Source organism: Pangasianodon hypophthalmus, chromosome 8 (genome assembly GCF_027358585.1).
Source record: "Pangasianodon hypophthalmus isolate fPanHyp1 chromosome 8, fPanHyp1.pri, whole genome shotgun sequence".
Taxonomy (NCBI): Eukaryota; Metazoa; Chordata; class Actinopteri; order Siluriformes; family Pangasiidae; genus Pangasianodon; species Pangasianodon hypophthalmus.
The window spans coordinates 23,141,396-23,159,171 of record NC_069717.1 but is presented as its reverse complement, the minus strand read 5'-3'; the positions used below and the strand labels follow the sequence as shown (position 1 = coordinate 23,159,171).

Here is a 17,776-nt window from a genome sequence, read left to right as displayed (position 1 = left end):
TCTATTACACATTATTGTATGACATGTAGGGTTCAGTGATTCCCAGAAAATTTCACAGACTGTAAATAGAGTGCGATTTTAATGATAAATGTTATTCATGTCAAAATCCAAGCAACAATGAAAACGTACTTGAGGAAGAGGGGAAAAGTGAGAAGAAGAACCAGAAAGGTCTGGAAAAAAAAACAGAAAGAAAAAAAAACACACAGAGCTAGACTTCATCAGATTGAAAGGAAAACAGTAATCACAGAGGCAGAGGAGAAAATAAGGATCTCCACATGAAGTCCATCAAAACTGTGAGCGAAGATAGTAGAAAAACAGACAGTGAAGATGGAGCAAGAGATGTGCAAGTGATCAAGGTTAAATGGTGATGAAATGAAAGAGCATGGTGGAAGATGATCTGAGACACGTCTGTACCTGATTACGTGAAACAGGTTGATTGTGGATGCAGCAAATCCTGATTTAATCATATTTCACAGATCCACACACACACACACACAAGTGAAAAAAAGGCAGATATAAAAAGCACACAGGTTTTTATTGCATATCAATTTCATGTATAAATTCTTCATAGCATTGGAAAGATTACATTTGGTATACATATCTATTCTACAGAATTAACATCAGAATCATGTCTTTTCCATGAAATTTCTCTAAAGTACATCTTCAATAATCACAAGCATCAAAAAAAGAACTGCAATTATCAGAATTTTCATTATTATTCTACAATCCTTTCATTTTTTTCATTATTTCTCTCCCACAAGCATAATGTTTAATTGAATAACCATCTGCCTGTTGCAGGTAAGGCAGTTAACAGGACTTAAAGTCAAACCTACTAACCTAACCACATGTACAATAAGTGCATCTACAAATTCAGTATTTTTTATGACCTTTTTTTTCTCCTTTTTAATTTAAGATACACATTTCACAAATGGACACCATTATGACCGCTAAAACACAAGTCATGCACAACAGTTTCTTTCAATAAACAGAAAAGAAGCGATATACAACTCAGATCCAAATGAAACAAGCACCATCTATATTCAAACCCATGTTTTAAAACGAATTTGCTGACGAATGCAACATTTTTTTTTTTTTTGAACACTATACAGTTTTTCGAGGAACCATAACAAATTATGGTTTTACATTTGTTTTGTCTTGTAACAGTGGGGGAAAAGTACAACAACTTTTATATCGAGACCAGTTTGTGACCATTCGTTGTGGATCGATTTCTCCTCCACCTACAGCGCTTGCTTATTACAGTAGTATGTGACATCATGAACCTCGACATATGCAGTATGATTAAATATCTCCAGCTAGACCAGTTTAGGTGTGGACAGCTAGCTACCATGTCAAAAAGTAAAATGACACAGCGGCAATATCTAGTGGCAGATAACTATAACAGTGCCCTATAATAGTACAGAAGTAAATTGTCTCTGTCGAGGGTGGTACACAATGTGTGGTTCATAATGTTTAGCCAAATGTGTGACACAATGTTCATGTATAAATTGTGGTTGAAGTGCTTGTATAAAACCAAGTGGCTTTATTTGGAGAATTGGAAAAAAATTAGAAGCAGTACTTAGGGGACAGATGAGGATTAAGAGATCAGGAGTGCTGTGTATTTAAGTGCTATCTGCACACATTCTAGACCATATGCAAAGAGAGTAAAAGAAAAGGCTGTGATGGGAGAAGTAATAATGACAGATCCAACTTTTTTCTTTAATCGCCATCCAAAGAAGAAAAGTAACGCTAGAGGTTTGATACATTAGCAACACATTGAATCTATTCTACACATTCATCATGAGCTTGTGTTTCGTTGTTGTGTTTATTTGTACGATTCATGCGCTGGATTCACAGTTCAGTAGAGTTGCACGAGGACTCCTGAGTCCTGGCACTTGGGTAACATGCGCGTTTTAAGGGCTGTGCTTCCTACTCAACCCCGAACTACACTCACATATCAGCGTTAGAAAGAAAAATTTCCCAGCTCACCATTTGATCCTGTTGATTTAATCCCATTCCAGCCCCTTCAATTAACAGCAGCTGCTTATGTTTGTAAGAAATAAGATTGAATGGAAAAAAAAAAGAATGCAACACAGTTGCATCCAGGGTCCACGTTTTTAGCTTCGTGCTGAATGTTTGTGGGATGCCAACACACATTTTGGATTCGTTTTGGATACAGTGGCATGCTGTTTCCAACTCAACACACAGGACTGGAAGCTGTTAGAGAGACTGACACGGCCATTCTTTCTCTGTATTTAAAACGGGCAGACTAAAATCGAAAGCAAAACTGACTATAGCAGTACAAATATAATGCCCCACCATTCAAGTGACCTGATGCTTTAATCAAAGGATTCATTAAAAAAAAAAATTCAACCATTTGTTCAACATCACACACTGTATGTACAGTTTAAAATGGTCGAGCATGTGAAAAATAAAAACAAACCTCACAATGAACACAAACAGACTGGTGCCGACGCCAAAGTTATAAATAAAATAGTTGATTTTGTCATTTACATTTTGGCATACCGGTCTCTATACAATATCCTTCAGAGCATCATGAGATTAAAAGTCTCAGTCATAGATTTAATTCCTTCAACAACTGGGTGAAACTGGGTCAGTTTTTCTTTGCTTTTTTTTTCTAGAATCATTTTTTTCCTATAATGATGAAACAACTAAAATAAATAGAAATCAAATGCACCTCAAATCAAATACATAGAGTGAGCAGGCAAGAGAGAAAAAAACTACTAAAACAGCAAAAAATAACCAGTGGGAAATAAAAATAAATGATTGTCCAAGAAAAAAAGGGTTATTTGGCACACAACACTCTTTGCTATGAATTTTGAAATCATTTTGTACATCTTACAACATTATCATACAAATTTGGTCCTTCACTAAATAATTATATTAACAATTAAAGCACAGATGTGCTCGAAAGAAAACAATACTGTTGATCAAAGAACAAATCACATACAAAAAAGAGTGTTTCGAATGCATGAGAACGTTGGGTGGAGAATAATTTAACGCTTCAAAAAAACCTGTGTACAGTTAAAATGGCAGTCATGACAGTAACAAGGTTAAGGTGATATGTTGAGTTGAGCAGCCATGCTTTGAGCATTGCTACTGTTCTACCACTCTGATGATGATCAACACAATCAAAGAGGAGGGGTGTGATTAGCAGTAGATGTGATTCCATTTATTTCTATGGCTCATCTGATTTTAAAATATATACATATTGTGTTAATTCTGATCCATTCTGTAAATTGGTTCTACAGTGCAGTTTCTGGAGACATCTAGAAGACACATAAAGCTGTTCAGCTAACTGTTCAGACCCTGTCTTGGTACGGCAATATGCACTCTTGTGGTCTGATTGTGCCACTGCATGGAATATAGTTTGGGGATTTGATCAGATCAGATCAGCATACATGACAAAAATACCTTCCATTTCCTTTTTCTTTTGTCTATCGTCACTTTAACGAGCATGGCTGTCCTAATGAGAAATGATGAATGAGACAGATTTGTAATGTCACTGGGATATATGGGGTTTGTCCAAGATCGAGTTTCCGAGGAGAAAACTGCAGATTGAACTTTAAAACAGATCTGGAGTTGTACAGAGTGGAGTGGTGTAGTCAGTCTTTTGTCTCTCTGTTGTGGAAAGGAGATATCTACAGCTATACTGGTTCACGTCTCTGTTTCAGCTAACAGTCTTTCAGATAAGCTCCCCCCCTTTTCCCAGTCGAAGTGGTGATTCATCTACTGTAAGCATCACTGGTCTTCATGTGCTATTGCAACACATGCATCTCCTTCGTGGTGGTCTTTACCCATTCCTACTGCCCACTCTCTCTCTCTCTCTCACTCATTCTCTCTCCTCCTCCTCCTCTCCCTCCGACCACTCCCCGTCTCCTTGCTCTCTGGGCTTAGATGTGGTTGAGTGGGTGAAAGGAGCTGGTTTCTGAAGGGCCTCCTCCCATGTTCAGCCAGGCATCTAGTGAATTCTGAGAGGATGGATGCAGGGGGTTGTTCTCTGACAGAGAGAGCATCATTGCATAAGCCTGTGGGAGGTAGGGGGCACACAAAAGAGCAACATGTTTAACCTAACAGACTCCACAAAGCATTCAAATCTTTAAAGGAACAGTCTGTAATTTGTAGAGCCCTCTGCTGGCTATGAGGTGAACTGAAACTGCAATAAAAAATACTGACATGCCTCCTTCACCCCAAAGCCCATCTGCTAAATCTACGTATGCAGTTTGAATGGCAGATCTGTCCTGGATGATGGCAGAGTTAATTTCTGGGATGGAAAAATGTGAAAAGTAGCTTGAAATGAAAATTAAAGATACATCTTCTGGTAATATTGCCATTCTACAGAATGTAGAAAATCTAAATATTACAAACCTCAAATTGCATCATGGAATATTATAAAGAAAAAAAAAAAAGTATATATATATATATATGTGTGTGTGTGTGTGTGTGTGTGTATATATATATATATATATATATATATACATACAATAATCAGTCAAGACACTTTGTGCAAGAGGTTAGTGGTTTTGAATCTCTATGGTGTTACAGTTATAAGACAAAACGGCAAGTGTTAGTTATTATAATGTTATTTGGTTATCCTGCGAAAATTAAAAAATAGGAAGAATGTAAGAAAAAGGAGAGAAAATTAATTCTTGATTCTTTTCATAATGCAGTCAAATATAGTATATTATAAACATAACTTCCAGTACATCTTACAATAGCAATCCCGCTATAGCTGATGGTTCTGTGATAAACCTCAAGCATAACCTCGACTATCCAACCCTGCATTTCTCAAAATTAGTGAGCCAGCATATTGACACAAATGAAGTGACCCCACACTTTGTGCCTTAGGTGGGTGTAAAGGCATACCTGGGTTTTAGCCTGCCTCAAGAGTGTTTCTTTCAGTGCCTCAGACTCTAAGGAGGTGTTAAAAATGTCTTTAACATCAAACGGCTCGTCAGCAGGCTTATGGAGCTCCAGGCCCTTTGGAAAGCCAGGCAGAGGCTCCAGATCTAACAGGCCTGCATCCTCCTCAATACACCTGCACCAGGAAGGAGGGACGAGGGGTTGGGAAGAGGGGAGGGAACCCTCAGTTAGCCCAATCAGAACGGCTGTTGGAGCCGGATAAGGCATGATTATGTGGCGCATGCACATGGTATTAATGGAGGGATGGCATGGAGTGATGGTGTCACAAAGCGCGTGTACATGCCGGTAGAGTAATACACAACCATGCACAACTAGATATCATACAGCAGTTAGTTTCAACCAAGCAATCTCCGAAATTGGTTGGCATTTTAGCTGTGCTATTATATCTGATATCTTTAAAAATCAAATCCACATCATTTGACATTTGAGTTTCAACAGTGTTGTTTTAAATTATCAAAAAAAAACCCACAAAAATTAAAAATAGATGTATTTGGGGAAAAAAGATTTGAATTGTTATTTTTTTCCCCTCTTATTTTATTTTATTTTTTTATTTTTACTTTGAAAAAGCAATAGAGCACTGGGTGGTAGAGAGTTATGCGTGATAACATGTTCCCTAACAGGTTAAGCAATTTCAGTACCTCCATTTTAATCAGAGATTTAGGAACATTAAAAGGTTTTTTGGGTCTCGGAGTCTGCTTTAATTATTCAGCATACTAAAAAGAAAAAGCAGGAGGCTGTAACCAGAGGGGGCAAAATAAGAAACAGTAGTGGACACTGCAGAGTGGACTATGTTGAACACTAGTCAAGTTATGTTGAACTATGGACTATGTTTAATATTAGTTTGGAAGTAAAGTTAGATTTGGGATAAATATTAGTGGCATCACTAAATAAGGGAGCAGAGAAATATTATTTGAGGAAAAGTGTGTCAGTCCATAGTTCATCTTCATTCATCAAAAAGAAACGATTGAACCCTTATTCTTGTGCTTGTAATGTAAACAGACTCATCCATTACAAACATTATTAGAGAATATGAAAACCAACAAATGCAGCGAAAAAAAAATCATATGGTGTTCACTTTATTTCTTATCATGCAAATAATTTACACTTCTTTCCACATATGAATGATAGAGTGCTCTTGTGGACATGAAAGATGAATGAGATCTATTAAGGTGAGAGCCGAGTGTGATCCTTCTTACCTGCGTGGGTGTTCGTAGGTCATGGAGAGCGGAGCGGCTTCCTCATCATCGTCATAAGTGCCTTGCACCATGGTGGCGGGAGAAGTCATCTCGTCCTGGGACTTTTCTGTTAGTGAGCCTTCCTCATCTTCATCATCTCCCTCCGCCTCCTCTTCCTCCTCCTCAAGCTTGGAGTCCGTGACAGCGTGGCTTTCAGGACGCTCGTCCTCTGTCATTTCTGACCTGTAAAAGTCCCAGATGAAATGTGGGTCAAGATTATATGGCTTACGATTTAGTTCAGTTTATGTTGGATTATACAGTATAATTAAGAAATCCTGAACATTTCTTAACAATGGTCTCTATTAAAAACTAGTGATGGTATCTATTAAAATCAATCAAGTACAAACATGACTTCCACATCTATCATTTTGCCTTTTTTTAAATGTGCCCTCTGAGCACAGATATTACATACAGACCTGGTACTGAAGTGTACATTTGGCACAGTATGCTGAGGTTTGACTACTACAACATAAGCTCATATAACTAAATGAGCTTACTCCATCTCTCCTCAGATGGACTATTTTAGCCTTGGAGGCCTGTGATGGCAGATCTACTGTCATAGACCGACTGCCGAATATCACCACTGTGTACCTTGTTCCAGCCACCCAATTACTATCCATCATTGCTGAATGACCTGTGATTTCCCTGCCAGGCCTTAGCCTGAAAACATGCAGGGCCCCCGAATGACAAACACACACATTGTGTAATTAACGACAGACGTTTTGGCAATGATAAATTAGCTAATCCCAGAAAGGCGAGACGGGCCAGTCCAGGAGGGTCAGATCCAATCATCACAGCCTGTCTCGGTGCCACAGAGTTCCACAGAAAACGGCTGCTCTGCAAAGCACCTATCAGCACCATGCCGTTCCATTTCTACTCTCTCACTTTTACTTGGTCACTCTCTCGCTCTTTTCAAACCTTCCAGTTCCTCAAACAGTCATGATCTCACTGCCTTTGCAGTCTGTCCCCTCAAGTTGTTTTGCCTTCAGAGCAGTCCATCGGAGCAGACTATAGTGACAAGCATTCAGGAGAGAGGCATCAGCTGGCTATGTGAGGAGTGGACTTATGAAAAAAAAAGGAAATGGGACACTCAAGAATGACTGCTTGTTTTCCATTTTCCATCGAGCTTAAATATCCTATAATCAAATTGGGCCCTGGCTCAGCAGAAAGTCCATGGCGTGTGGAAGACATCGACAGGCCTGCCACAGACCTGCGCTTTGTCTCTCAGTCTAAACATGTCAGAACACTGTTTGCCTTAGCTGGAGGGAGGAGATGTGGGGCTCCATCAATGTACTGCACAGATAAATGCCTCAATCTGAGGGTCCCCAGGGATGGCTAAACCTGAAGGTCTGTCTCAAACCCACAACCCCCCTAATCTGTCATGACCAGTCAAGGGGGGCCAGACCGGACACACTATTTAACCACATTCAGTCCAACAGCACCCAGCTCCAAAACACGAGCAAATTCTGATTCTTTTCTGACAAAAGCAGAAGGACTTCAGACAGAAAGGAAGTGTGGAGGAATGTGCCGTCATTTCCAACAGACTGTCACATCCATCACAACAGAATCAGAGAAACTAAAAGAACCAGAGGGAATGACAATTAAATTTTGAGGATGATAGAGAGACACGGAAATGAATGATGCAGGGAGGACTCAGAGGAGCAGTGATCCTGCAGCTGCTTGTCTGTCTCGACGGGAGCGATTTGCAGAGAGACAGAAAACAGAGCACTTATTTGAATTACAGATATTAAAATGCCAGTCTTGTCGTTTCTAGAGAGGGACAAGACTATTGATCCCAGATGGCAGAGTGAGAGCTTTCAAGTGTCTGGATGAGGCCAGGGTATCAAGGCTGAAATTGGGCAGAGCCATTATATGCCATAAGAGGAATTCAAGCATCTGTGTTTTTATTCACACAGACATCGCAAAACTGCTTCACAGAACACTTCTTGAAATCTGAGTGAGTTTAGCCAGCCAGCTCTGAACAGATCTCAATGCACACACCCTCATACCTGGCAGCAAAGATTTTATTTGGTGTTTTCCTGAACTGCCCAGCATATATAGGGCTATGTGTAATATCAGATATATGTCTCTGAAATGTTGCACCCCTTTATCTGCAGGTTTAAAGGGAAAGCTGTGCAACCAAAGTGCATATTTAGGATTGCATAGTGAGCACATTCCACATGCAGCCACTAGGGAGCAGGCTTTAACCTCACAACAAACTGAGCTTCAAGACTAATCTTGCCTGTGAGTTATGCTCTTGGTTACTATAGCTTCAAAACACAACAGGAATGTGTGTGTATGCATTTCTACCTTTTCTCTGAGGAGCTGCAGGCCTGGTTCAGCTCGCTGTTGGAGATGAAGTTTCTAATCTCTGAGAAATATGAGTCCTCTTTTTCATCTAAAAGTGCGTGATTGTCAGGTTCAGAGTTTGGAGAGGAGATATTTGTTCCCAAATTTGAAAGAATCCCGGAGTGCTGGCTCACTGCCACACAAACAGAACAGAAGAGGGAGAAACAGACAGACACAGAGACTGTTACTCATTGTGTTTACAGAATATAACTCCACACATACATATATCATCTATTTCATAGCACCAATATTATTTCAGCCAATATTATAGAAGTTCAGAGCACCCTTTGACTAGTGTATAGAAGATATAAATACCTGGGATATTCTCATGCTCGTGTTTCTTTAAGTGGCGGTCCAGGTTGGTCTGCTGACCAAAGCAGCGGTTACACAGGTGGCACTTGAAGGGCTTCTCTTTATTGTGGATGTTGCGAACATGTCGCTGGAGGTTGGATGAGATGCTGAAGGAACGGTCACAGTATTTACATCTGCAGAGAAAGACAAGGACGCAGACAGGGGGGGGGGGGGGGTGGGGGGGGGGGTTGAAACAGAGAATTAGAACCCTAAATGAGGTCCCTGTTCAGCTATATAAACAGCAATCACTAGCTGTCGAATGCCTCAGTATAAACATGGCCAACACATTACAGGCAATTGGGCTCTTTAGGTGGGGACACATTTGTCATTGCAGCTCTGACAGTGAAATCAGAGCATGGGCAGCACTCTTCGCCTCCATGTTTTTTTTTAAGTTTCTTAAGCCAGTTTTAAATGACTAAGACCTATAATCAGTGGGACTCAGACTCACTGACATTTATAAATATGTAACTTACAGAATAAAAGTCCAAATATGACAATATAATTTTAAAACACACATATTCACAGCTGTCTGATGACTGGTAAATTGCATATGTGCTTAGTGAAGCAGCTTTCTTTCACTGAGTAACATTTGAAAGCTGTGCTGTGAATTACTCCACCCTGTGGCTGAGAATGGCACTGCCTCTAGTGCTGCTCTAACATGTAGGTGTACCTAGAGAAAAGACGATAAGGACGGTGGTTCTCAAACTAGTCCTAAGAGCACCCCAAATGGTCCACATTTTTGCTCTATGCCTGTGTTATGTGAGTTGGGCTAGAGCACAAATGTGGACAGTCTTAGGGGCCCTGAGGACTGGTTTGAGTACCACTGGCTTAGCATCTTTATAGACTTCTCTAATTTACACCAGAAAGGAGATACGGCTCCATATTATTTCATCTCCCAGGAAACAAAGCTTCCTGCAGTACTGCTTTCCCAGCTCACACTGAATATTATAAGAATGTTCAGTTATTCTAAACAGGTTCTTCAAATACATAAAACATAAAAATGTTTCCAGAAAATTGAGCAGACTGAACATTCCCCTAACCTAAAGTTCTTGGAACTGTATTATTAAGAAGATGTTCTGCTAATATAAATTTGTTAACTGGGTTGATATGTAACTTAAAAAACAGCATTTCCTCCATGCAAAACCAATTCCAAAACAAACTGAGCTTCCTCATTCTTTGCAAAAGATGAATGTGATCCTAATTCTCTCTTTCTTTGTTCAGTCTAATCATTTAAAGAATAAATTAAAGAGAAGCCTAAAGCGTATTAACTAGAGCATTAACTTACTATAGGCTGGATGGGCATTCTTCAGTGACTGCTGTGTATAAGTGTGTTTCTGGCACTGAGTAACTAGCCCTGAGGGCCATGGCTTAGGCTCCTCTAGTAGGTCTCTTTGGCCTGCTTGTTCGCGACGACAGCCCATCCAGAATGGGCCGGAGAACATCAATTTAATGTGCTGATAAACAAACACGATGGCGAGGTCGTGTCAAGAGCCCCGCCGGACAGTGGCCCTTTTGTTGGGTGGCCCTGCTCGATCTGCACTCCTGTGGCTGGCTTGCAAGATTGACTTTCAGGCCTAATTGCTTTGGGAAAATCACTCGTCATCAAGTGCTCAGAATCAAGATGCAGGCCTCTTTTCATGTTCCAATTTATTTTCACGAGTGCGTGTGTGTGTGTGTATCTGTGTGTGAAGTTCTAGACTTGGCGCATCATGGTTCATAGAGAATGGTAAAATGCCAAGACAGCGTTCTTTCTTTAATGGCCTTTTCTACCCCCTGTTTGGTTTATTTTTATTAGTCTGTCCAAGGGGACTTTAAATTACTTCATCATCTTTGAGTTTTTCCTCCAGCGTTACAAAGACTGTACATGGAGCGTTACAATCTGAATGGGGTCTTTCAATGGTCAGCACTACTGGGCCAATTTCCCTGCAAAGAGTAGAGGCGATAGCATCTCGAGCAAGGCAAATAACCTACTACAATGAAGCATGAAGACGGCTGAGTGCAGTCCAGCTCTGATACTGGCCCGCCTCAGCCTTATTTCCCTCAAAGTGGGGAGGGGAGATGATGATGATGATGATGTCTACCATTTGTTAGGGTAAATTGTTTCTAAACGAGCTAATCAAGGGATTGTTGTGAAGGAGCCAACCATGCAGTGACCATGTCCCATGGGAGGCTCTCTATCTCGCTGACTGCTTCCACAAAGCACAGCGGTAGACATGTGGAACTCAGAGAGGGGAGAGATTTTGTCTGAACTTGCTTTCGCTTTCCCGGAAAATAGGGCCTTAAATAAACTTTCAGAAGGTATATCCAAATGAAGAAATACGAAAATATACATATTTTATATATACAAAACAACTAACAATGTATGTAAATTATATTGGGATCCTCAGATAATAAGCCCTTTCATTTTTATTTAGACTTTTCCAAAATTGTTGCATAAATCGTTGATGGTTCATGAAGCCAGTCATGCTTCATACAGACTTCTTTGCACCTCCACAGCACCTTAAATTTCATATTTTTTCATATGCATATTTTTGTTAATTTTCCTCCATTAGCCTGATGCCCTGCTTAAGACCACAGCATCCAGAAAATCAAAGGCCCCCTTCTCAGAACACCCTCATCCTCACAGAATAGGGCAGTGCATGGCTGGAAGGTAGCCAAATCTGTGATAATTAAGCTGCTCTATAAACAGTGCAAGGATGTCTCTAGGGCGCTATTACAGGCCAACATTGTCCAGAGCTTGCACTGCCGCTTTAACTCCAGAACATCTGCACAGACAGAATTAATCTTCCTTCGCTTTGTCGTGCTCCCATTTTTCTTTTTTCTTTTTTTTCCTCTTATTCTGTCTTTCTTGGGTGTCTCTGCATCACCAGCACAAGGCCTCTAGCTTGTGCTGAACAAACAGCAAAAATGTTCCCATTTTTCTTACGGTGTGTTTGTGTCTGCGTGTCAGACAAGCTTGAGTGAAATATTTTCTCTTGGTTTTCCAAAATAGGCATGTCACAAGCAGGAATAAACTGCTAGATTATGAAGTGAAGGTGACACATCAGTAAGTTTGGATTGGTGGACTGTGCAGACTCAAGTGGTTGAAGTTACCTCTATGTGTGGGTTTGTGTTAGAAACAGAAATGGGGACAAACTTTTAGGGCTTTATATCTGAGTGGTTTTGAGCGGCTTACCTGTAGGGTTGCTCTCCTGTGTGTGTTCGCAAGTGCCTGGTAAGATTAGCCGACCTGGGAAAGATTTTCCCACAGTACCTGCAGCAGAAGAAAATGGGCTTTGATACAGCGGATCATGAGCATAGCAATTCTGGTTTGTGCATAATGCCACTATGCAGGTATGTTTAATAGAACTGGAAGAAATTTAAAATGGCTTTATTGAAGCTCCAGCCTGAGAGAAATGGCTTGTGCTTACCTGCAGGCATAACGTTCTTTGCCTTTGCGGAGGATAGCGTCAGACAGAGAAGGAGGAGGGGAACGGAAGTTAAAGAGGTGATGTGAGGAGTGCTGTAGCGAATTGGGAGCGTCCAGTTTCAAAGTGCCAAAGTTCTCCAGCTTCTCAGTCATGTTCTCCATCGCAGACACCTGAAAAGAAAGGAGATCCTTATAAGATAAATACCTATGTTTTATGACAGGTTGGAGGGGTGTATGACAGGTCTCGACATATAAAACACTGCAGTGAAGTATGAAATTTCAGGAGAATGAAGCACTCTTATTGGTAGTTTCAGAGTCTCTCTGAAGCTGTATTCAAGCATAGTAGGAGTATATACCATTAAGCCTGCAGAAAAGACATACATATTTTTAAGGACAGAATATGTGATGTGAAATTCTGCTTCAGTGCATGTGAGATCCATGTCAGTCTTGAAATAATGGCGTTGGACATTACAAAAGAGAGTCACTTTAAAAGCTCTAAAGAGAACGGCATTTTCCCTGAGTGGGGACTTCCCCTAACTGCTTTTAGGGCACTTGCACCTATAGACAGAGCTTTAATTCGGAAACTTGAACCATATAGGGTCTAATCTTGCACCACTTTTAATGACAATTGTTTTGTTGTTGGTGAGGTTGTCTTTAACTAAGATCAACCATTATTTTGGCCTGTAAAAATGACCACTAGACCACTAGTGGTACACACTATGACCTCTTGATGATATTTTGTTGTGTTCTGCTACCTGACGAATACAATAACTTTGATGGCGGGGGCTCTGGCACAGAGCAAGGAAGTTTCGCATCATTACGAGACAGGGCGGAAGGCCGGAGGAAGCTGTATATCAGAAGGTCGAGTCTTGATTGTGCTGTTCAAGAGTCACCTCCCTGACCTATGCCACGTTAGCAGCCACTCGAGCAGCCCCCTGGGAGCCCCCAGCCCTCCACTTTGTTCCCGACAAGTCTCAGAGAGAAGCCTCTGAATGAGCTATTCACCTCCGAGAACGGTAAGCGTACAATGCAGTTTAAGATACCCCTTGCTGATAGCCCTTCCCCATTAGACACAGAACAAAGGCTTAGCTATGTGTCTCGATGGCCAAAAACAGCTTACATCCTTCCTGCTTTTGGAATATGAATAAACATAGAGACAGACACACTGTCTCAAATTATTTATTTATGTCTGAGTACCTTAATTTCATCACTCCACCAATTAAACATAGGAGAAAGCTGGACCACTGAATGTCTATTATGCTGTTTATATCTTTAGATAAGCAGGATAGTCCTTTATTCACTGTAGAACTATTTTCTAATAGTTAATTAAACAGTAATTAGTATCAATGATCCATGATACATTTATTGTATGGGTGTTTTAAGTCATTATACTGTATTTGTTGTGTATGCATCTGCTATACATATCTGGCACTCCTCTCCATTGCATTGTGAGGATATAAGGTGCAGGATATAAGGTGGGAAGGACAGTAATCATAAACATCTCCTCAACATCCGAAGCAATGCTCTCCCTCAAACCAGGTCTACCCAGCTGTCCTCATGCTACCCAGAGGAGAGCAGGCTGAGAAGGAGAAGGGAGGTAGATGAGAAAAAGAGAGAGACAAATGGAGAAAGAAGGGCTCGGGGTGTGGGGGAGGCAGCTCTGCATCGATAGAGAACAGATTTACAGGGCAGATAAGACAGTTCCCAACAAGAGAGGCCATTCTCCTGCACACAAACACAGGAAGTGTCTGATGGACATGCAGACATTATCTAGGCGGCCAGAGCAAAAAAATGGTAGGAAGTTATTTAGCAGTGGGCCTCAGAGTAGAGCTACACAGAAACAATGCTCTGACTAAACTTAGCTGTGCTTCAGCACTACATGGGACAACTTGCTCCAATTCAAAAGGTCATTATTAATAATATTTTCATTTTATCATCGCTCAAAGGTGGGCAAAGTATGAAATGCTACCAGAAACAATGAGAGATTGTTTTTCAAAGCAGAAGATAACAAACTGAACTTTACACACTCTTAATAGCAGAAAGGGCTGTACACTTTCAAGATTATCATAAATCTCTGATTAAAATCCAATCCAATGAAAATGCACTTCTACCTTAACATGGCTTAATTTCAAACAAAACTGTTTAGTAGTAGGTAGGTTTACACATGAAGGTGGACAGCAATGGACAGAACAAACACAATATCACAATACTAGATTTAAGAGGTATTACATTCATATGCATATTATAGCAAGCATAAATCTTAAAGATAATTACCAGCTAGAATTGTTTAGCTTGTTTCAACAGAAATAAAAAATTTTGTAGAATCCTTTCTTTGTGTGATTCATCATAAAAAAGTTGATAAAAACTTGGGGGCAATAACAACATACTATAGATATTATAAGCTTGAAATGCAGTTTCATTACTCGAATTAATACCTGCAAATAAATGGAAGTTTTGATTTTAACTCATAAAAAATGCACCAAAAAGACCAGATTCCTTTATTTTAGGTTCTACATCTCCATGCTGTTGAGATGGCATTACCAGAGATCAAATATGTGTGTACAAGATACCTGAGGGTGGAAGAGCAGTGGAGACGGTCTCAGGTACTTCTCCTTCAGTGCTCCTACAGGATCTATCATCTTCCTTTTCTCCACCCTGCTGGACAACAACACAGAGGGTTACGTATGAACGAAGGACATCGCTCTGATTCTTTGTCTGGTATATAAATCTAACACCAACTTGTATCACAGAGCAGCAATCTAGACCGACATCTTAACATTGTACTGTGACCCCTTCGGATGAAAATACCTGTAGATGGGATCCATGAAGAAGGGCGAAGGTTTGGCATAGTGCAGTGAGGGCTGCTGCTGTGGAGGAGGCTGCGGAAGGGACACTTGCTGTTGAGGCATCTGGGGGTGGTGGAGGTTCTGAGACTGGTTCAGTACTGGATGCTCATCTTTAGCTGGCGTCTTGCAGTTGGTGTTATGGACGTGATTCTTACGCTGCTCAGGTGTTCCACCGTTCTGACTGGCTCTGCTCCGGACTCCAATGCTCAGATCCAGAGGCTGATCCTCACCACTGGGAAGAAGTGCACTAGAGGGCTTGATGGAGGGAGGAAGGAAAGGTTTCACTTCCTTCGGCTTGGTGGTGAGGTCAAAGGGTGACTCTGCAGCAGTGGTGGCAGCCATTTTCTGTATGTGCTCACGAGGTGATTTGGGTTCTGGTTTTAGGAACATGTTGGGGTTGAGTGCTCTGTCTGTGAAAGGGTACAAGGAATGTGGGAAGTTGGGTAAGAACTGAAAGGGAAACATGGAAGGGTAAGACAAGGAGCCCATCTTTTTCTCCTGCAAGCCCATAAAGCCTGGCCCAAAGTATTTTTCAGCAATAGAAGCGATGGCTTTGATAGAGTCGGTTGTGGCACCAGTAGGTGGGAGTGCCTGCTCATCAGGTGGAGGAAAGAAAGAATGCTGGGAAGAGAGGAAAGGGCGATCATGAGGATGGTTACCTGAGCTGGACACTGACACTACACTGCTGTTGACCTCCTCTTGTTTGCTTTCCTGTCTGTGTTTCCTTCGATTCTTCTCTCGCTCACTCTCCGCCTCGCTGTCCAGATCTGAGCCAGAAACTGTGCCAGTGGTGGTGTCTAGATCAGTGCCGCTGGTGGTATTAACATCCTCTAAGTCGCTGCCATCAGACAAGTCACTCATTTTCACCTTATTCTTGCTGTCTGACAGGGACAGATCCTGCTTAGACTCACGATTCACCTCTGACTGGCTAAGGCCACTACCTGCATTACCATTGGTGTTGCTAACAGATGTGACCATTGGGAGAGCAGGGGCATCAAGGGGACTATGAGGAAGCTTCCCATCTTGACTGTTACTCAGTGGACTCTTTAGTAATGGGCTAGGGGGTAACAATGTGGGCCTAGGATACAGTGATGGGGGAAAGATCCCTGTGAAGCCATGGGAAAGCGACGGGAATGCAGGAGGGGCAGTAGAGAAGGGCAGGCCTGGATGATGCGGCCGAGACGGGAAGTAATCACCGAAGCCAAGTCCACCATGATTCAGGCCGGGATGCGGCTTGGACTTGCCCATGATGGGACTAGAGGTCATAGGGATGCCTGGCGTGAATATGCCTCCAGGACTATAATGGTTCTTTCCCTCGCAGAAGCGCCGATGCTTATTGAGGGAGGAGGTAGTGCTGAACATTTGCCCACAGTCCTTGCACTTGATCTGGGTGCGGCAGTCTGCATGCATTCGCTTGTGGCGGCACAGGTTGGAAAACTGGGTATAGGACTTGTGACACACCTCACCTGGTAGAACACACATGCCTGATTAATTCTATTAACATACTGTAATTAGACTCATCAGGCGAATTCATTATCAGTTTAAGCAAGTTGCTCATACTGTTTAATATTTCAAAAATTAAGTATCTGCTACAATTGCATTAATCAAATACATCTAGAGAATTTACAAATAAAATACAAATAAATTCATGTAAATTGGCAGAGTATACATGCTTTTGGGCTATCTACACAGGGAGATGAAGGGAACAAAAGAAAATGTGCCATTCTCCCAACATCTGTCAGAAGTGAACTAAAACACAAATAAGAAAAAAAAATACACAGGAAAAAATACTGAGTCAAAATATGTCAGAAAGTTCAGGAACTTCTTTAGGATGGAGCTAGCTAAGAGACCTTTGGACACTGGAAATTGCATCAGAGGCTTATTCAAGCATGCATACACATGAACTTACACATGAATGGCTTCACACTGCTGTGGATGTGCTTGTGCTGCTTGAGACCTGAGGATGTGGCGAAGGTCTTGCCACACTCAGGGCAGGTGTGGGCACGGGCACCGACATGCTGTGAGCGAATGTGGCGCTGCAGGTTGCTGGGGTCTGTGAATACCTGCAGGAAACAAATAAACATAAGCCAGATTATAATCACTGCCAAGCATGTGTTAAACATGTGAAAAGCATTTTATGGAGACACAGTCCAGTACACCAAAGGCTGACACTTGTATAAAGAATATTTTTGGATGGAATACAAACATGCATTGGCAATTTGAATACCTTGTAATTACAAGATGAAATGCCAGAATTTAAGTGCAATTGATAGTGATATTATTACAGCAGATACTACTGAAACTATATCCATGGATAGAACTTCCTAACTCTTGTTACATATAATTATTTATTTGACCATTTTATTTAAATCAATTGAATTATTGAATTATTAACTCATTGAAATTAGTACCTTATCACAGTTTTCACACTCAAAGCGCTTTCCACTGTCGTGTGACATCTGATGACGAATGAGGTTGGACTTCCAGTTGAAAGCTTTGGGGCACTGGTCACACTTGTACTCCCTCTCCTCTGTGTGTACAACCATATGCTGGCCAAGACTAAGAAAACATGTTAAAAACATCAACATTTCAGAAATACTCATTCTTTACAATGTAACTTAAGGAAACGTTCAATCATGTTAACA

General features: G+C 41.1%; 1 protein-coding gene across 6 annotated transcripts in view; it reads right to left on the bottom strand.

Annotated features, from left to right (window-relative positions):
• Positions 1-516: 516 nt before the first annotated feature.
• prdm16 (PR domain containing 16) overlaps positions 517-17,776 on the bottom strand; it is a 165,489-nt gene continuing 148,229 nt past the window's right edge. For 2 of the 6 annotated variants that reach the window (XM_026925895.3, XM_026925898.3), the window contains 11 exons: positions 17,543-17,690; positions 17,041-17,194; positions 15,094-16,615; positions 14,856-14,943; positions 12,287-12,456; positions 12,052-12,129; positions 8,841-9,010; positions 8,487-8,658; positions 6,138-6,359; positions 4,885-5,056; positions 517-4,046 (listed from right to left, as the gene is read on the bottom strand). In XM_026925895.3, the coding sequence (XP_026781696.1) occupies positions 3,912-4,046; positions 4,885-5,056; positions 6,138-6,359; positions 8,487-8,658; positions 8,841-9,010; positions 12,052-12,129; positions 12,287-12,456; positions 14,856-14,943; positions 15,094-16,615; positions 17,041-17,194; positions 17,543-17,690 (3,031 nt within the window). In that variant the 3' untranslated portion in view covers positions 517-3,911. The remainder of the gene's footprint in view (positions 4,047-4,884; positions 5,057-6,137; positions 6,360-8,486; positions 8,659-8,840; positions 9,011-12,051; positions 12,130-12,286; positions 12,457-14,855; positions 14,944-15,093; positions 16,616-17,040; positions 17,195-17,542; positions 17,691-17,776) is intronic. The other 4 variants (XM_053236326.1, XM_053236329.1, XM_053236327.1 and 1 more) reach the window with 4 other exon arrangements.